The sequence below is a fragment of the Pelmatolapia mariae genome, linkage group LG9, assembly GCF_036321145.2.
Source record: "Pelmatolapia mariae isolate MD_Pm_ZW linkage group LG9, Pm_UMD_F_2, whole genome shotgun sequence".
Lineage (NCBI taxonomy): Eukaryota > Metazoa > Chordata > Actinopteri > Cichliformes > Cichlidae > Pelmatolapia > Pelmatolapia mariae.
In genome coordinates this window covers 22611257-22632990 of record NC_086235.1, presented here as the reverse complement: position 1 = coordinate 22632990, position 21734 = coordinate 22611257, and the positions used below count along the sequence as shown (strand labels likewise).

The 21734-nt window shown below is 40.8% G+C and overlaps 1 protein-coding gene across 3 annotated transcripts in view; it reads right to left on the bottom strand.

The window, feature by feature from the left end:
- The window catches only part of mllt10 (MLLT10 histone lysine methyltransferase DOT1L cofactor), a 45843-nt gene that overhangs the window by 12734 nt on the left and 11375 nt on the right, over nt 1–21734 (bottom strand). For 2 of the 3 annotated variants that reach the window (XM_063483802.1, XM_063483801.1), the window contains exons 4-11: nt 19429–19538; nt 18892–18995; nt 17609–17702; nt 8888–8986; nt 8243–8579; nt 7317–7535; nt 6709–7203; nt 1293–1453 (exon numbers count right to left, since the gene is read on the bottom strand). In XM_063483802.1, the coding sequence (XP_063339872.1) occupies nt 1293–1453; nt 6709–7203; nt 7317–7535; nt 8243–8579; nt 8888–8986; nt 17609–17702; nt 18892–18995; nt 19429–19538 (1619 nt within the window). Of the gene's footprint in view, nt 1–1292; nt 1454–6708; nt 7204–7316; nt 7536–8242; nt 8580–8887; nt 8987–14558; nt 14644–17608; nt 17703–18891; nt 18996–19428; nt 19539–21734 lie in introns of those variants that run through there. The other variant, XM_065471657.1, reaches the window with a different exon arrangement.

Genomic DNA, 21734 nt, shown 5'->3' with positions numbered 1-21734 from the left:
TGGACGGGGACGGAGAGAAGGAAGGTCGAGGGTGAGAGAAAGTGTGTGTGTGTGTGTGTGTGAGAGAAAGAAAGAAAGCGAAAGAGAGGTGGTAAGTGGACATGGGAGAAAGATGGGGCTGGGTGGACAGAGACAGAATGCAGACTTTGGGGACGTTTTGAAAGGACGGATACTGGGGTCAGTGATTGAAGAAGAGGGCTCCCTGCACCCTTCTAGGAGATAGGTGCTTTGAAGTTGATCACGTTGGATGCAACAACCTTAAAACTGGATATCAGGGTTACATGAGCCAGCAGTGCACAGTGAAAATGAAGAAAAGCCTAAAAATTGAGAAAGGTCTTGGATAATTCATTCAAAGTGCTTAACTGCTGCTTTTATATATGAGGTTTAAATGGAAATACATTTAAAAATTTACCATTTTTATTTCCATTCCATTATTCCCCCCCCCAAAAAAAAAAAAAATCCTTAAATGTTTCACGATAGGACTGATTTCCTTTAATTACGCAGCCTTGATTCTGGACCCACTTTCTCACATAATGTATTGTGAATGAGTGCTTTCCCAGCTTGGCCCAGAAGCCCCCCACCCCCGTCACCATCCTCCCCATTGAGTGACATGATAAAAATCATAAACGTGCAGACATATTATAACAACACAGAGCCTTGGTGGGTTTGTCTAGTATTTCATTATAGAGGAACTTGAATGTGTACTCGCTTTCAAAAAGAAAAGGGAAAAAAAGATGATTTATCAATGTTCCCTCTGTGTCACAAAAAACAGATTTCTATCAGTTTCATTAATAAAAATAAAACGAGTATTTTCTCACAGACCTCGCTCGCTAGACTTAGGAAAAACTAATTAGGCTGTAGTTGAAATGTTAAGAAGACTTATTTTTGTGCTCTGAATGAGCTACAGCGACCCTCTACAGGTGCAACCTCACCATTGGCTACAGAATAACTGAGCTGAGAAAACACAATGCGCACAAGGTCGGGAAACACACATTTCACACACAATTAACGTGCGGAGGATTAACAATAGTGCTGAGAGATTTGGTGCGGAAGACGTTTAATTAGTGTGCTTTGGTTTATTTGTATTCCCACAGTTTATCTGCACTTCAGCTCAAAGATGCCAAAGATGTGGATGAATGGGCAGATGTAGAGGGTGCTGAATAGACTGCGCGTGTGTGCGTGTGTGTGTGTGTGTGTTTGTGTGTGTGAGAGACAGAGCGTGCGTCATGGTGGGTTTGATGAGCGTGTATTTCCATATACGTGAGTGTAGAAAGGTTGTAGCGCAGACTCACGTGTGTTGATGCCGTGCTGTTTAGCGGCGCTGTGGCAGTGAATGGAGAGGGAGGGGCTAGAGAAGGTGTGGGCTGCTGTTGCTGTGACAACTCTGAGTTGGCTCCGCCCATGGCGACGGCTCCCGTCCCGGATGAGGACCCATCGGCAACAGAGAAAACACCTGGGGAGAAATAAGCTGTTTATTAAGATGATTAAACAAAGAGTTTAGCAAAAGTAGAGGAGATCAACATTTCTGCGCCCTGCTGCCGTGTATGATGATTCGCTGTCACATCGTCATGGGTTACATGAATAGCATTAAGTACTTGTACTAGGAACATGTGAGCTTTTAGCGTCTAGTCTAAAAGTCTGAATAACAGACTGCTTTAAAATTTTACACCGGCCTTGATTTTTGGTACATGCAATTTCTTTTGGTTTGCACACTGAATGCAGACCATGCAGTTATTTTATATAAGTCAATTTTGACTTAGAAAGCATTATTAGATTTTTAACAGTGGATTTTTCTCAGAATAATTATTCATTGTTTTACCGCCATTATCTTGTTTTCATAATTGTCACGTACTTGCGCAGTAAGTGTAAATATATTTCTTGTTACCTGTCTTAAATCGACTTCATTTGACTCTTTTTAATTTAAAAAAAAAACAAAGAAAAAAATACAGGGCGAATGGATGGAAAAAAAAAATCACCAGAGAAACAGAAATAAGGAAATTAAAGTTTGACTTGTTCGCAGTAATTTAAGAATTTGTGTTTCAACAAGCTGCAGATCTGTTAGAAATTTAATGTGTCATTAATAAATGCAACAAATGTAATGAACGGTTCAGTATGCAGGCTTGTATGCAGTAAGATAGTTTAGTGTCTTTATAGTCATAAAAAACCTCAACTGCAATAATTACAGACACACACACACACACACACACACCACAAATTACTTAAAATCAAATATTTAAGGACTGAGATGAGGGATAAGAGAAGAAACAGTGTTCTTCCCTTTTGTGCTCTTTGTCTTGCAAACAAAACACACCAATTTTACCCATATGCATATTAAAAATAACAATTATATATTATAGTTAAAATATAAACTGCTGTAATTCACCCACGCATACATATTCCTGTATTTTAACACATCCACAAAAAACACTGCGCTCTCTTATCTTTCTGCTCGCTCTCTTTCCGCCCCTCACACACCCTTGTGCTCGTCCACTAACTAGGGATAAACCCTGCCCCTGCCCCCCTTTGACCCCATCAGAGGAGGGGGGGAGAGAGAGGGGCCCCTCAGGCCCACAAAAGCCTGAATGGCTCAGGGCAGCACGCATTCACTGGGGGAACAAGAGATCTTTGTGCCAGGAGGGGAGGGGTGGAGGGAGGGAGGGAGAGGGAGAGAGATAGCACACTACATGGGCCTACATACTATTTATAACGCTTTGTAATATGCACCAGAAAAATTGATACCCAAAGCAGGGCTGCCGAGACTCAGGGGGCATGAGCTCCTGCAAGATTTTTTAGCAGCTGGATTAGAGGCCAAACCAACAATTCATCAGAGTTTAGCTAATGCCATTGATGAAATGGGTTACACACAAAGGGATGGTGCAAAAACAGTGCAGGAAACAGGAGGAGGGGGGAAAAGGTTCATTTTAATTCAAATTTCCATTATAATATAATAATACAGAGGGTAATTTAAATGTCCCAAAATTGAATGCCATTTATGTGTCACAGTGCGTGTATGCAATATTTGATCCTCACTTTAAATAAAAAAAAAAGGGTTTAATTTATTTTCCTGAATTAGATCACCAAACTAAACCCAAGTTTTTTCCCCAAACTCATAAAATTTTAATGAAAATATTCCCGCAAATTTAACAAGTACACTAAATTCATGTACACTGAATTACTCGTGCACACCAATTATATTTTCAACATATACAATTATTATAATTCCTAAACACTTTCTTTCTTTTTGCTCCAAATTTATTGATTCACAGGAATTAGCCAAAAAGTAGATTACAAGATCGACCAGAGGTTTAACACTTCTCAGGCTGCGCTGACAATTAAATAAATAAATAATCTGAAAAACGTGTATTAGGGCCATTCAAAACAAAGCTGCTGTTCATCACGAGGACTTGCTAACCTTAACCTGTATTTTTGCTCCTTTTAAGATTTAATTACTGCTTTTCGTGGCAAGATTCTTTCAAAAGAAGACAAAGAACAAAAAAATATATATTTATATTTCTTTACACACAAATAAACCTGAGCTTGTAAAACTTATAACCTATTTGTATGATCAATACTGTTAAGCCCCTGAAGCACAACAGCCTCCATCGCCCAGCTTTCCTGTTCCTTTTCCCTTCCTGCTCACTACGCCTGTAAGCTTGAAAAACATCCACCTTGATTAGTTCGAGCTGATATTATCTCACAAGGAAATCTGTGTTGTCTATATTCAGAACGTAAAAAAAGATTACATTAAATTAAACAAAGTGCATGCCATCACATTCTGTTATTTAACATCTGATTCAGTGTCTTTTCTCCTGGAGCCTTGCAGCTTGTTTTCCCAAAGACTGCAGACAGTTACTTAATCAGAGTTTAAACGTGGAAATGTTTATGTAAAGACAAACGTCTCGGCAACAGAAAGCCTTTTGTTTTTCTGACAATTTTCTACCACCAAAGATAAACAGACGTGTATTTAGAGCCAAATCGAGGACAGCAACTGTAACATGCACAACGAGTGTGTGCATCAGAAAACGTACGTGGGTTTGTGGTAAACTGATAAAGGCGTGTCGGTTTCAGAGTCAACAACGGCAAACTAAATTTAACAGTTTCCACAGTAAGTATAAGAAGAGGCATATTCAGGTCTCTAAACTACTATATTTTTTTAAACAGTAGAAACTCATTTGCTACAGTTTAGTATAGTAGTGAAAAACCTGGAAATATGCTGATATACATAAAAAAATATATATATATTATTTTTAAATGTGTTGTTTGGTAGACATTGCCTTCATATCAACTGTACTTTCTCTATGCTGCCAACATAATCGAATATATTTTGAGTGTGTGTGTGTGTATTGTATTTTTTCTTTAATGTGAGCCATTTAGCAGTCCTTTTTTTATAATAAATTCTCTGTTTCTTGTGATGTGGCACAATATCACACAATATCCCCCCCAAAAAAGTACTAATTACAAACCAATCTCCATTTACTGATTTTTTTAAATTTATTTATTTATCTATTTTTCTCTGCCTTAAAATACTGACATTTGTGAATCTTTAAATAATTTCTTCTGATGTTACTTTATTTATTACACACCTGCAAACTTTAATAATAGACATGCTCATATTTTAACATTAAGCTTAATTTGTTATTTAAATTAAATCCTGCTCACAGAGTATTTCCTTGCTTTCACAACCTCTCACATGTGCTCTGCAGAGGTGAGACCAAGCTGCTGATAACTGAGGAAATTCATTTGAAAAAAAGTGTTAGGGGTAAAAATAATCTCATAAATTAGCTAATAAATATAAGAATAAATGATATCTTTTGTTTTCTTGTCTGCTTTTCCTTCTCTTTAAATACATACATATACATTCTCACCAGTGTGAATAAATTTTGCTTCACCCAGCGTCTCTCCTCCCCCACACACCAAAACTACTGCGAGCTTGTCCGTCCCATCGGTGACCCCGCTGCCATCAAACATTAACCCAGCCAAAATCTAACCCCCTGCTTCTCCCCACCCAACACCACATATTTATCAGGCTAACTATCTATCCATCAGCACGGTGGAGTCAGCAGACAGGACAGAGGAGGGGGAGATAAACACCAAGATCCTCCCCATTACTGCCCTGCATTAACCCCTGGCTAAATATTTACAGTAGGAAGGAGAACACATGATTTAATTTCTCACAGTCGCATACGTATGATGCACAGTCATACATAACCACCACTGTTTGCCCTATCTTCTCTCACCAGCTGAAGTCCGAAATGCCCCCACTGCTCAAGGAAAAAGAACCAGAAAGTAAAATGGGATGTGGAATCACAAACAAGCTCAACCACCCCTGCTGCAAAAAATTAAATTCAGAAAGCAAACAAAACCAGTTCTCTGACTCACCCGCTCATGACCAAAACAACTAAAATATAAAGTAAACCCACCTTTGAATGCAGAACAGAAGATCAGCATTTGTGAAGACACTTTGTGCCTGTAGTTTTAAAACACTTAAGCTTTGAATAGTTACGATTTTGGTTTGATTCAGGCAGAGAGCTACAAGAATACAACATTCCCATTAAAAGTACGACTCCTACACACACAATGCAAATCAAGACCGCCAACCATCCAATGCCTAGCAACCCATTTCTGATCAGAATCTCATAATTTTTCACATTTTGCAAATTGCTCTGTTGCAAACAACATAATTACTCCTGAATCTTCGCTTTCTGTGAACGCTGCAGTCCAATCCATCTGGTGCTGAGGTGCAATGTCCAATACTCATCACAGCTACAAGTTTTAAAGCTACAGGTCAAGAACAGATGTAGGGCTAATCAATCACTCGAAACGATCACTTCTAGTGGGGAAAAAAAGGGCAATTTAGAAAAGCTTAAATCAAAAATAGCCTAAATATCAGATAAAGAGTCACAGAAGTCAGCCTAGTGATCAGCAACGGATTTGAGCTTAATCAGTGGATTCATCTGTAACATGAATTTAAATAACCATGTCCACTTTCTTTGCGTGCACGTGTATGGGTGTCAGCACTCTAAGAGCTCCAGCTGCACACAGCATCAACAGGTGAGTGTTGGTTCTGTATGCAGAAGGCAGGTAGGCGCGAGCAGCTGAGAGCAGGAGGGAGAAACAAAAGGGTGATGATTCTGGAAGAAAAGGGAGATGTGGGATGTGCGGGCTGTGCCGAGCCATTTCCATCAGGGAAACTCCAAAGCATACAGTTGCCAAGCAACTGAACACACGATGAGAAAGGGGAAAAAAAAAAAAAACAACAACAACAACAACAAAAGAAAACACACAGATCACTTCCACGTGTGTGCAGGAACACACAAACATGGAGGTGTCACCGGCTCTGGCCATTTCTAATTGGGAATATTTAAAATATGCTGCCCAGATGTGTTACATTCATACACCTTTGCAACATTCAGCAGCTGGAAAACCTGTTGCAACAATGCCTCACACAAACTACTTTCCTTTTGATCATTGTAATGAAACTGGAGAGCACAATGGGGTCTTACAAGTCACAACTACCCCATAGATCTTGAATGAAACCAGCACGGTTCCTCATTTCAGTTGCCAAAATTTATTTCATTATTTGCTCAGCTACAGCGAAACTATAAAGTTAATTCTATCATGAGAACTGACAGAGGGGCTTCAAGTCTCCGAAACTCTAAAAGGGGTTGTGAAACGTTACCGTGCGTCACATTTCTCAGTCGTCCTTACCTGACCCAGTGGTTGTAGAGCTGCTGTTGCTTTGCAGACTCCCATTCCTGAGGAGTGACGGCGACTTTTGAATCCCACCGCTGACGCCCATGACCCCCAGCCCCCTCTCTCCTCCTCCTCCTGATCCTCCTCCTACCCCAACCCCTAATCCACTGCTGGAAACTAAGCATGGGCGACCTGAGAGCGTTGAGGACGAAGAGGAGGAAGGCGAGGCGGTGGAGGAGGAGGTGGTGTTGGCGGTGGAGGTGGTGGGGAGAGTTAGGGAGGGTGCGGGCTCAGAAGGCTTCACGTCTGTGGTAAAGCAGGGTCCAAATCTGTTTCGCCAGTTGCCCTTCTTTTTCTTCTTTACCCCATCTTCCCCTCCTCCTGCGGCTGCACCGCTGATCCCCAGTCCTGAGCTCGAGGGCTGAGGCCGTTTGTAGCCAGTGGACCCAACAAGGCTTGTCGTCTCACTCGCTGTGTGACTGTGGTAATTCTCATACAGCTTTCCACCCACTGCAATGATGAGAAAGAACAGTGTTGCCCATTGGTTAATGTGATTGTTACATGTTTTTAATAGTTAAACAAAAATGATATTGTTTTTGTTAAAAGAAAAAGAAGCGTGGCACCTGCTGAAGCTGTGGTTGCAGACATAAGAGAACCAAAGAGAGTTGTAGTTCCCTCTGAAGCTCCACCCTCTGAGCCTGGCTTCACAAGGCAGCTGCTGAAAGACGGTGGGGAGGAGAAGGTAGTTCCACCACCGGGACGCAACGATGAATCTGTGAAACTTAGGAAGTCTGAGGAGGAAGGAGCAGAGGGGGTCTTGCTGGCACTGGTCAACAAGAGGCCTGGGTGGATGAAAGACGGGTGGGAAAGGAATGAACAAAGAGAGGAGAGGCATGACACATTAGAGCTGTACAAGTTTCCAGAACACACTCCTTTCGATCATCTTGAGAGCGACAGAAACAAGATAACAAAAATAGACATTTTATCAGTTCAAATGCTCTCTATCTGCTCTACAGTCAGCCCTTCCTCGTCAAGCAGCCCTCCCTTGCATCAGTTTCTTGAAAGCGCACACAATGCACAATTTCTCTGCTAGACAAAAACACACAACTGACAAGGGCTTCAAGGCTGTAACAGCGCAAAACACAGGAGCACACAGGAGTGAACAGTGACTCCTTTCACGTCATGACCTCCCCACATGTTCCGTCGGCCTGTGTTTGTGTGCGCAGGGCTGTTTCTCAGACGGGGCCCCAGATTACAGAGCCAGAGGCCACGTCGAGACAAAACAGTCTTATCACGGCGAGAGACAAAAGTCTGGTGCCCGACTGATATCCAGTCAATGACACAGCACACGTGGACCCATAAAACCAGAGAATCAAAAGTTCATTCAGGTTTCAAATAACGCTTTGCAATTTTAATGCATTTGCAGTTTTTCTTGTGGGTGGGCAGGGTAAAAATACCAGATGAGCTATCGTTGCATTCTCACTTTTCTAACTGCCATGTGTGTGGGGGGGAGAGAAATATTGAGGTCCATTTGCAACCATCAATTCACCTTGATGGAAAGGCCCAGTTGAAGCTGAGGCAGATGTAGAGGAAGTTGCCATGGTGACCACAGCAGAGGGGAGGGGTTTCCCTGAGGAGGTGAGAGACTTGCGGCCGCCCCTCGGTCCCACCGTGTGACCTCCACCGCTGTTCTTCTTGTTCTTCACCTCAGTCGCAGCCTTGACGCTGTCTGCAGCCAAGGCGTCCTTGGAACTGCTGCCAGAGTGAGCAGACGACACTTCCTGAAAGTTGGCGTTGGTAAAACGCGCTGCGCTGTCATCTAATCGCTTCTGCGAAGACGCTTGCAGAGAGGAGACACCTCCCCCTGAATTGCCACTGTTATAGGTCTGTAAGAAGGTTAAAAAAATAAATAAATGAATAGGGAGGGAGGGTGGGAGAATGATGGGGGAAAAAAGGATATTGGGAGAAAAAGGGAGGACAAGAAAATCAAAACAGCGGAACAGGAAGGGAAATTATCAAAAACACGGCCAAATGAAAAAGATGAGTGAAAAATACGAGCAAATACATCAAGGCCACAGGATGTTTTAGGGATATAAGATTTTAACAAAGATAAATCAAGGTAAGCCACTCTGACTCTAATATTTAATCACATGTTACTAATCACCAAAACAAAAGGAGTGAGGGGTGCTCTCACCTTCTCTGGGACCATGATGTTTGGAAGGATGAGGGAGGGGGACATGTCCATGGAGGTTTTCTTGTGTTTCGGTTTGTGCCGGTCTCGCTCCTTATGTTTCTGATTGAAATTGGAGGGGAGGGAAGAGAAAACAGATGAGTGAAGGTTTTCAGCACATGAGTGAATGGAGGAAAGAAATAAGGACAATGCCAGAAAAAAGAACCTTAGTTCTTTGGATATTTGAAACACTAGGAAAAGACTAAAAATGGCAAGAAGAAAAAAAAATGATTATGGGGACATTTTAGACCATTTTTTAAAAGTGCTTCGCGGAAAAGCTAATGTATGAGATGGGATGTAAGCACCTAAGTGGAGGAGACCGAGTCGGCGTGCATGTGTGTTCAGTGAAGAGAGGCAGAGAAAGAAGCTGCAGTGCATTTCAAAGACTCAATCTGAGATGAAAGCCTGGCGATCCACAAAAAACAAAGAGAGTGATGGAAGAGAGATAAAAGGGGACCAGGAGGCAACAACAATTTAGCATGCTGTGGTAAAGAGCTGAGCATTGCGCTCGTGCTGATGCGTGCAAGGTCTTGTCGCTTCACCCAATCATATCCTTTTTCTTGGGCCATCACAGCTCAATTTACACCCTCACAAACCTGCGCACACACCGCCACCCCTCTCTCGCACCCTTGAGGTGGTGGCTGGGTGCCAGTGCATTTACACCTCACATGCACGCCCCGCACCCTGACACTTTTCTGTACGTGCGTACTAGCAGACGTAGCCTCACGTGCGTGCGCTCGCGGACACACTCACACACACACTTTTGGAGCTATATGGTGAAAATACGCTGCGATCCTGAGAGACGACGTGGGACTCGACATGCTCGGGATGTTCGATGTCACAACAACACCGAAACACCATAATCGGCCCCTCCCCCTTCTCTTCCCCACCCGGGGTTTCACTGAGGACTGATTGCGAGACGGATTGTGACAGTTTAGCCAGACTTCCTCTGCGAGTGGCAGTTAACAGACATCGCCAGCCGAATCAGTAGATTGCAGCTCCAGTGCAACATCTCCGCATGCCAGCTTCCGTTAATGCTAACCGTTAATGAGGTTAGGACTTCTGCTGGTTTCTGTATTTCAGAAGACGTGTTGAAGCTTAAAACAGGTTCCAGTCCTGACTATTTTCATTAACTTCCTAACTTCTATTAGTTGGAGTAGTTAAAAACAGATTCGCCTACATTTTCAGTATCACATGTCACAGCTTTTTACCAAGGCTTTATATCGTCAGACATAAGATCACCTCTGAATTTTTCATTTGAGTTTTGTAACTTGAAATGCTCTTTTGAGAAACAGTTTTTTTTAAATTGCTCTTTTGGCCAAACACTGTTTATGGGGTTTAGTAATATTTAATAATAAGTAATAATTCCAGTCTCATTTCCATAATGGCCCCTTCATTTGGGCTTATAGAAATTCAGGCCTACAGTTAAAAACTTGATCAGTTTAAAGTGAAATAGAACAAAAAAAACAGCCTCTCATATTTACAGGAAACCAATTAACCACCATTTATTACTCAATAAGTCAGTTATATTTTATCAGAACTGATGCTGGCCATTGGCCATTTTTCCAGTTATCAACCAGCTGTTTGCAACTACCCTGAAGAAATGTGCTTTAGCTTTCAAGCTGGCTATAAAGAGTGCAAAAACAAACAGAAATACGGGGTAGAGGTAGCGATTTAAAATAGACAAATGATCCACGCTGCTTCTGCCGCAACAGAAAGATGTTACGATTATGCCAAGAGGGAGAGTGACGGAGAGAAAGAGAGGTAAATTCTTTGGGATTCCCTTTTTGTTTTTCATTAACATTCCAGAGGTAGGTGTTGATGGACAGAGCCTGAGCCGAGAGGGTCGGATAACACACACACACACACACACACACACACACACACACACACACACACACACACGGCCCACAGCACTGGGCGTGGGAAACAACAAATGCACAATGTTACCCTGACACACTCTTATCAATCAGGTCAATTGATTATACAGGCAGAGACAAAGCCTTTCAGCATGTTCTGTCCCCTCTTTCTCTAACGCTGACCGCTGGCAGCCTGATCATTTGACATGTCCGAGAGGGCTTTGAGACTGTGTGGGGTAAATATGAGTGGTGGTGGGTAATGATGAGTGCATCTATTTATCAACAAACCCCTGAACAATGAACAATTCAGCAGTGGGCAGAAATCCTCTCCGTCTATGTCGAATGCTGATCACGTGCCCCCGAAGAGAGAGATTCACTTTTAAAGACAAACACTTTTCCTTCTGTCTCTTCACAGTTTGCAGAATACAAGCACAGAAACCTCCATTCCCTTGTTCGCTACATCTATGTGTATTGAAATTCAGACTCTATTATTAATATTTATCAATTCATCTGACTTCATTTCACATACATTTTTCATTTCTTCAAATTACTTCTGTTTTCCAATCAACAGTCTGTAATTATTCAACATTTAATCATGTTAAATTTGATTATCTACACTACAGTTTTAAATAAAAAGCTCACTACCCAATTTGTTTCAGTACAGCTACTTTAAAACAAACAGCCCTATGAGGCGCACACATTTTGGCACTTTTCTTTGCTGTAACGCACATAACAAGTATTAACGCATTAATTCATTCATTCATTAAAATGTAACATGTTATCGTTTTATTTAATATAAAAAATGCCGGTACCAATTATGGGAAGAGAAACTATTGTCTGTTAATAATTTGATGTAGTTTCATATTTTATGGCTTCACAATTCAGCACAACAGCCTCCGGAGGACATCGTCTTGGGGGGTTGGGGGCAAACGGGGAGGGAGCAGGGGGTGAGGAGAGGCGAGAGAAGACGGGCTGAAAGAGAGGAACAGGAAGTACAGGGGAAAATAATCCGGCCTGGCCTGGCAGGAATTCCCCTGTGCAGTTTCCTGCAGGATTTCTGACCAGCCATTGTGTGTGTGTGTGTATGGATGTGTGTGTTTCCTGCGGGCCTTTTCTATGCGGCCAGCGTGGGGGATCTTGGCTGACTGCAGGGTCTAGCATGAGGTGGGTATACATCTGAGCCTCCAAACCACATAACAAAGGCATGTGAACACACACACACACACACACACACACACACACTCACAAATCTGAGCATACTGATCTCTGACCCAGGAATGGGGATGGTGTGTTTATGTGCGCATGTGTGCAAGAGAGCAAGGAGGGGGATACTCTAATGCTAATAAGGCAGTATTAACAAAAGCCAGGGCAGTGAGACTGAGTAGTACGTGGCCAAACACACACACACACACATAAAATGTGCCATATAATTCTAATTCTGATGCCACAAATTGCTACAAGTTAACACAATTAAACTATATTCTCTTTTTTCCCCTCTGTATTAAAAAACAACAACAAAATAAAACAAAACACAACAACAGGAGAAAAGTGAAAATTCAAAGCATCAAAAAGTGCTTGCAGCACACCGTCACTAACATAATCTACCGAGCTGATTTTCTTTAACATGCATTCATTAATTCTCCTATATGCATTCTTGAAACACTTACGGGGGTTTCAAGATTAAACACAATGATGTATATTTAAAATAAATTCTTTCCTTTTCTGCTTTTACCTTCAGAGAAAAATAACTTTTGGATTGGCACTTATATTTCCACAACTCATTTACTTTTTTGTTGATACTGACTTTAAATATGAACCAGTTTAAGTTAATAGTTATAACTGGACAGTGAAATCATTTTTTCCAGATCTAAGAAAACCAAAGTTCACAGTCTTTGTTTGATGCAGAAACTAAATGTGTGCGCTTCAGGCTCTCCCGGCAATGTAAAACTGCTTTAGGATATAAAATTATTCTCTTATTCTGGAACAATATCTGCTCTTCATCTTTGCAGTGGTGTTAGATAACCCCGATTAAAAACGTGAAACAATTCAACTGGCTGAAGCGCCTCTAAACTCCTTTCATTCATGTCAGATAGTGATTCTGTGGTGAGCTGACAGGCTGAGATGGCCTTGCCTAAAGTATTTTCAGTCATGCACACATAAACACAACAGCTTTAAGTGTCTGAGTATGTTAAGCATTTGTTCTTGTTTGTTTTATCCAATGAGTCCTTCATCAACAGTGACACCATCAAGCAGCAGGAGTCGTTGTTTTGATAAATCACTGTGGACTGCTAAACTCTTCCCGGTGATAAGCACAATCAAAGATGCAAGGATAAATCCTCTGTTAAAGCACTATCATAACAGGACATGGATCTGGAGAGTTTAGAGGGAATGATAATAAAATCTATACAACTTTAAAAAGGGCAGATAAACTGTTTACTGAATATTTAAGTAAATTTTATTGTGCGATTAAACTGTAAATATTTAAATATCTTACTGACAGTTTTTTGTTTCAACTGCAGACAAAGACGCCAAGTTCATTTCTTCAACAACAACAAACAAACAAAAAGTAGAATTGATGACTTGACACTGAGTGAAAAATCCAGATTTCACACAGCCTGTGATTACATGTTCAACTAACAGCCGTGAGTTATTAAGTCACACTAATCTCACATTCATTAAAGTTGTTATCACTGGTAGACACAGAGGAGCTCAGCCATCCCAGCTGCCTAATCTATGAAATACAATTTCATCACTCAATAGGACATCAGCTTCAACTAATTTGGTGATTCTAAAAGACATGCTTAGAGAAATAGTAGAAAACAGTGATGAGTTTTTAGATATGACAAAAAAAAAGAAAAATACATTTTACAGTCAAGCTCAGATGCTATCAAAAAAAAAATCAAATCCATGAGTTTTTCTTCAGAGAAGCACTGATTAAAAATGAAGAAAAAATACCAAGTCCATTCCTTTCAAGGCCATCGGTCATCCTTTTCAATGGAAAATGTAGCTAGGGTTTTAATAATTTTCATCATGTAGTAATACAAACATAATAGTACAACAGACTTAATTTTGAGCTCAAATTTGGTATGTTGGACTTTTTAGAGAAAAGGGGAGATAATGGGATCATTTTGAAAAACACTACCTGCTCAGCTGTGTACTTAGCTGCATATGTATTAGGCTCTTTGAAAATAAATAAATAAATAAATAAATAAATAAATAGATATTAAAAAAAACAACAACAATAGTGTATAGGGGATAGCACCCCCATACCAGTGGTATTAAAAAAAAAACCTAAAAAAAAACAAAACTGTTTTTTCTTCTTTTTAGAAATATATTAAAGGGAAAACAAAACATTTTCTGATTTTATTACACCAACTTTTATGTAAAAAACAAACCTATAGGACAGCCAATCCGACAGATCAATATGCAACATGACTACAATGACCCTCCACAAAGCTTCATTTCATTTGCCTTCTGCTTGTCCACAAATTCCTCTGCAAACTCATACGCATTAAAATCACGCAATATGGCAAGGCCTTTTTATTTTCTGGGACATCTGGATAGAAATAGCTAAAAATAAATAAATAAAACTACATTTCAAGTTTGTCATAAATGCAGTTCTCCAACATTCATTTTAACTGCTGCTCAAAGTTTATACTGTGTATCTGCCTGTACCTCCACAGTGTGAGCATGTAACAATGAGCGCGTATGTTTCTGATGGAGTCACAGTCGTGGGTGGGAGGCATAGAGAGGGTAAGATCTTAAGGCTGTCTTACCTTCTTGTCCGTGTCTGGGGGTCTATCCATACACTGAGTGGAAGAGTCACTTAAGCTTTGAGACCTACTACCCCGGCCCCTGCTCCTTCGCTAAAAGGTAAAGAGGAACTCCAAGTTACTGGATGAAGTCCACAGACAGAAGGCCAAAAGAAGGCCCCAAAAAAACCTCTTATATTGAAAAATAAAATAAATATAATAAACTGAAAAAGATAAATAAATTCTGACTGAACTCAGGGACAAGTCAAAATTCAAAAATCATTAAAAAACATTAATGAGCATTGCATATAAAATATAAAAATGGCAGTTATAGGAGCAAGCTTAGTGACAGAGGCAAAAAAAGCAAAACAAAACCCCCAAAAAGGCCAATACGGCCAAAAATAAATTTCAACAATTACATTTAAGGTCATCAATTTCATGGTCATATATAACAAAGTCAAGCAAGTGTAGAAATTTCTACTCCATAGTAGGAAAAGAATTGTTTTTTCTTAGTGGGCAATAGTAAAAATCATAACTATAAGTAACGTTGTATTTATGTTGATTTCAAGCTTCTTTGCCCGAACTAGTATAAAAGTGACTTCCTGGTACATATTTGGAGTCTTGGCTATTAATCTCAGCCTCGGCCAGATTGCTGTCGCTGCCCTCAAATAACAGCCACACCACTCAAAGACAGATCTTTAACCAGGACCTGTGCTTCCTTAGGCATTATATGTTAAACTGACACTCAGAAGCAACTATTGAACCTTCTTCTCTTCTACAATATAAGGCTCTACCTTAAAGCAGAATTGAGAGCTCATCATTTTCTTCACCAAATTACTTCTCCAATAATCTTTTCTGACTAAAACCCGGGTTCAAGGCTAGTAACAAAGTTTTGCAGCGACCATCACTCGTGTGCCAGAAATGCCCAATCCTGCTGCTCAGAAGAGCAGCCCACCCATAGGTGCATTTACATTCCTCAAATACAGAAAAAAATAAATTCACACAACCTGAAGTAAATGTCTCTTTAATCAAGACTAAAGCTGGATAATCCAAGTTTCCAATTAGATTTCGATACTCAGCGATTCAACTGAAAATATGTAGCTAACATGGTGTAAATATCCATCAAGTGCCATTTCATGAAATCCATTCAGCTTTCTCCATCAATGTTTCTCTCTCATACATTCCTGTCATCCATACAGTGCCAGGTTAATGACATTATGCCCCACCATCCAAAGTAATTTATAAGCGATCAATGTAACAGCATGAGTCTTTCCATCGGCATTTGTTAACATTGCAAAATGTGTGTGTGCGTGTTTGTGTTGACACCACAAAGCCTGCCTTCTCGTTCCATCCCTCCATTGTTCCACAAATCATAATAGTTCATTCCTGTTTTTCACATTTGCTTTTCTCCCCCCAGCTGATGCAGAGGTGTGCATGCAAAACTGGTGGCACCACGAGTAATCTCTGGATACACATCCACCGAGTATCCAGATGTTACATTTTTGTCTTCATATGCCCTTTCATAGGTCTTTTGTGTCACTAAATTCTGCTTGATGGTGACATGTAGCTGGCCAGTGTGTAGCGGCCCGCCTTTGCGTGATTTTCTGTGTAACAGGCCAACAATATCTATTGGGATTTTATTTTTCCATTTTGATGGGAAAGGAGTCTTTACATGCAGCTTTTTTCTTGGCATACCCCAACCCACAACTGATGAAGCTTGTTGGGTCCGTGTACAAAGTAAAATGTTTATTAGGCCAAACACACTAAAATATGTCAATTCTGATATAGTCAGAAACAAATGTTGCTATGCCAACCAAACCCAGACAGGTTAGACTACCTCTCCTAGATAAGATACTGTTTTGGTTGTTCGGCTTTGACATGCAAACTGCCGATTGTATGTAAAATTTGCATTGACATTACAACAACGAAGACTGTTGATACAGTGTTAATCAGTTTGGTGTCAACTCCAAGGAAATGGTAACATTTAAAAAGCCAGCAATAGAGTTCAATAGGCTCAGCAAGCTAAAAAATGTAAAAACATGTTTTTGCCCACTAGTACTACGTTTCGCCGACCACTAAAAATAAAGCATCTATCCTGAAAGGACACAAGGGTAGCTCCTTACTAAAAGTAACACTGACAATTGCTTGTCTTGTGAAAATGGGGCTAGGCAGTCTTTGGTCATAATCAAGGCTGTAGTTAGTGTTGATGAAGCGCAGATGAACATGTTTACTGAGACTTTGGATGTCTACAACACTGAGTGAACTGCTTTCATGAAATTGTGTTTTTATTATACCTGTCTCTTTTCCTATATCTTGTCTTTGACACATGCTCTCTGTGAAATAATGAAAGATAATAATTAAAATACTAAAACTAACACTGAAACTAACAAAAACTAAACTGAAATGAGAAAATGCCCTCTGGAAACGAACTGAAACTACACTGAATTAAACACAACAAGTCATATTACACAATTATTATAGCAATGACTATCCCCGTTTGACCCTACAGTAAAATACAGGCTCAAAGGGCCCCACCCAGCAACTGCAAAGCCAGTCCACTGTAGCCAGTGCTTCCTTTGGACAAACAGATGAGGAAGTGGAGGGTGCGATGGGAGAAAAGATAACGCTAGATGGAGTGAGACAGATAGAGGGGAAGGAAAAGGTGAAAAAAGAAGAAAGCAGTGAGACTGAGGGAAGAGTCTTTGAAAGATGCAGGAAGCTGACTAAAGGGAGGGGGGCAACTTGAAAGTTTGGAAGAAAAAAAAAAGGAGGAGAAAGATGTGACAAAAAAAGCATTAAGGGGAAGGACACAGTTATGAGAGGGGAGATGGGGATAGAAGAAAAATAGCAAAGAAAAGATTATGTACAATTCACAAAAGTAGAGATAAAAGAATGGCATTTCTCACTGTGCTGAAAGTAAACCAGTAATTGTGTGATGTGTGTGTTATGTCTACATGGTTATCACCAATCGTAGTTAATGGAACGGAAAACACATTCTCATCCACATTGTTAAAACAGTCACACAATAGGCAAGTTATCTCTGGAAAATGACAAAAATCTGAGAGTACACTTACCAATTTGCTGTGATGGTATTTGCAATATCCACAGTATTTGACATTGTCTGCATCTGATCCCTGTTCCTCACATAACAATCCTGCAAACTGGGCACTGTGGTGGAGAGCAGTGGGGGAAAAAAATAGAGATGTACTGATTCAGACAGTCAACAAAAAAAATTATGATTTGTACATGAGGAAGAGGAATATTGGCTTGGACAAGATGAAGAAATATTTATTAAAATAAGAGAAAAAAAAGAGGAAAATAAAAGGTCCACTTCCTTTTTCTAAAACAGGGCTACTGTCATTTCTGTTACATAACCCAGAGATACTGAAACAACTTTCATCGTGATTGTGCCTCATTGCACAAACTTGTGTTTGAATAACGACTCAGATTGTAGCAGTGCATAATTACTTGGAGAAAACAATGCAGATTCAGTGCAGTACTCCACTAATAATTGTGAGTAACTAGAAACTTATCCAAATACACACAAGCTTGACATCCCAGAGCTACATTACCAGCAGCACAATATGAAATTAGCTCATTTTGAGATGTGGAGTTCTGCAGTTTCTAAACTCCTGCTGCATGTTTTGCAGGACGTAATCCAATTTATTAGCTAGTTAGCATCCCATTAAGGAACAGTATGGATGCAAAACCCAGCTGCTATCACTTCTTCGACTTCTTAACCCAACCTCATTTCCTGGACTTGTGACAGCAAAGACCCTGCTGGAAACTGAGGATGTGTAGCCTCTCCTGGAAATTACCACAGCTAGCTGTTGGATGATTTCTATGAGTAGCATTGGTGGCAATGCTACACAGCTGCTCTAATGTAAATGTGAAATATCCATTAGAATATGCACTCTGTAAGAACAGAACTACTTCATCCTTTCATTTTGGACTGACAGGCAAGTTAAGTGCTTCAGTAAGTCACTACTGCCTCTTGAAAAACAAAGTGGTATTACCAAAGAGTACTACTGCTAGCCAGTTAGCATTAGAGCCCAACATATCGATACACTGGCCAATATTAGCTGTTTGCAGATATAGTGGTATTGGCATTTATAATGGTCGATAAATGCGCTCAGCTCTTAAACTAATGTAAGACAAGCAATCACAGCAAACTACCATTAAAGGTCATGTTGGCAATATTAACATTTAAAGCTACTCAATATATATTTTCTGGCATGCTTTTTTTTGCCCAGTGCTGTCAGCATTAAAAGCTACAGGTCTTGAAAGCGAGTGAACAGCTGAGGAAACAAAGTGTGTCTTTGTCAAGTGAGGTTAATGCGATGCAAGTGAGTCTCACCATGTGACATGGAAGGCCTGTCTGCAGCCATGTTTGTTGCAGGTCATACAGGCTCCAGTGGCTGCTTTACTCTCTCTCCCCTGGTCCTCACAGATATAACATGTCTGTACACGCAAACATACAGTTAGGGAAACCCATTTCAATTTAAACACATAAGCCATTTTCACACATGCACTTCAGATGATTGGACATTAAATGGACTTTCCATTGTCAGGGCGACAGCATAAAGTCTATGTAATTATTCAGAGATTTCACAGGGACTGATCTGGGCCATGTGAAGTGCCTCCTGCACGATCTACCCAGGCGCTCCACCTCACTTAAGGGAATATTTCCAGTAGTGAGAAAACGTATGACACAGACAATTCCCTGTTGGGTGCTACAAATGAGAAACGGCAACTTCAGACAATGCCTGGACTCGGTTCTCCTGACATTATCCCAACCAGAGTGCACGTGTGAAAACGGCTGGACTTAATTACTCACAGTATGACATTATACATCTGTTTTTGCAAAGTCTAAGAGCATAGATACATTTGTTACCTTATTGTAGCGCTCATGTGGCACAGACTGGAGTACTATGGGCTCCATAGTTGACACATTAGCAAACTCCACCTCAGGTATGTAAAGGGCACAAACCACATGGGCCCAGCCTGTAAAGATACACAAAGAAGACTTATCAGACCCTCTACGTCTACCAGATATAGGTTCAGAGGTCATTTGTGGTAACATTTCACAGTTTACAAGTAGAAATGTTAACCGCCTGCAAAAGTCCTCAAAAGTAATAAAATGTGAGCAAAGTTCATTTTGTCAGTTTCAGGTTTTCCCAATGTAGTAAAGCTTTACGTGGGAAGTGGACACAGTAAACCCAGAGGACAAACACAATTTCATCTGATGGTCAATCACAAAATTGACTTTTCTTTTATTTGTTTTTTAATGGTTGAAACTAAAAGCCCAAACCAACACAGCCACTGTGGGCCCCTTCCCAATCACCATGCTGAATCTAGAGGTGGGAATACCCCCATGATATGATGTTACACTACAATACTTTACTTACAATGTGACAGTATTTCAATTATTACCATTTTGTGCTATGCTGAGTATTGCAATAATTTATCACCTGTTTTAAACAGCAAATTATGTCAACAAAGTTCAACTTTAAGGTTATCCCCTAGTTGAAACTACATTATATATAAATCATCTCCTTTAAAGCTGTGCAGTGTCACACAAACCTAAATATGTAACTTTAGGGTTGCTGATAATAAATCAGTGTGAACCTCATCTCTTGGAGTTTCGATCTAGAATCTCAGATCCTTTAATTTGCAAATTGGTAGTCATCTACCTAAGCAGCCATTCACTGAGCCTTAACGCATGCACAGCTTCCTGTCAGTGAAGACAAACTGGGGGCAGCAGAATGACAGTGAGGCATGGTGGAGTGGCAGCAGAATTGACGACGAGCTGAGGAGGAGTTGGAGGAGGTGAACAGGAGGTCAGATGGAGGTGGGAGTCTCCTGCTACACTGGAGGTGTCTGTTTTTCCCCCCATAGCGGAAACAAAAACAGGCTTAAACTTACAGTTGAACCCCTGACCTGCCTTTGACCTGGTGAGCAGGACAGGGGGAGGAGGGCAGAGGGCGGGACAGAGGGGAGGGAGCGAGTGTAAAATGGGGGCATGTTGTTGTTTTGAAGTCCCTCCAAGAATCTGGAAGAGGCCTATAAAACAGGACTATAAAACTGGCGCAACCTTCCTCCTCAAACTCAGCGTTCGCACTTTAATCCCACAAGAACCGAACAAAGCATTGTTTTACCGACATCTGTGACGTCAAGAACTTAACAGAGTCCACCGCGCTGAGACAAAAGAGTTCAAATGTGGTTCGTTACAAATGAGGCAAAGGGCTACGAGCTTCTGATAATGGCTTATTAGCTCCTTTGATAAACACTTAAAACATTAGGAGCCATGTGGTCTCTGCTGTCACAGTACAGTAATAAACTTTACAATGACGCTCCAAATCAACACCCAAAGTTTTCAAACTGCTGCCTCAAGTTTAACACATCTTACAACCAACCTGAGAACCAAATGTGTTTCAATCAAGTCCCAATTAAATATATGAAGACAGATGATGATTGAAAATGATCATTTTTAACCTTAAGCTATAAAAGGAGACCGGGAAGACAGATAAAGTCTGAATTTCTGCCTTTCTATGCCATTCCTTTCTTCTCGGTCTGCTATATGTTAACATGATGGATCAAAAACCCATTTCAGACCTTGCCCTGCTTTACTACGGTCCCACCTGAAACAACAACTACCACCACACAGATCAACAAGTGAAGAGGAACTGATGAGCGGAGTAACAGAGTTGGGAAAAAGATTGTGAAAGAAAAACGGGAGGAAAAACGAGGGAGAGAGGGGTCATGGGAAGGGTAAAATAAAAGAGAAAGTAGTAAAATGGTGTGTGTTAGTGTTGTCCTGATGCCTCCCTGCAGGCCTGGACACAATCCCACAGCTGTGCCTCTCTCTGCCTGACTCAAACACACACACACACACACACACACACACACACACACACACACACACACACACACACACACACACACACACACACACACACACACAGAATATTTACAGTCTCCAACAAGCTGACCTCCCAATGAACCCAGTGTGGAGACTCCTCACAGGCTACGCACTATACCCATCCTGTCCCGCCCCCCCATAAACATACACACACTGACACACCCTCATAAAACATGGACTGGCAAGGACGCTACAGAGGCAGCACATACAACAAACAGCAACATAACTCTCCCAGCATGCTTACAGCCCTTAAACTTGCTGGTGACATGCAATTAATG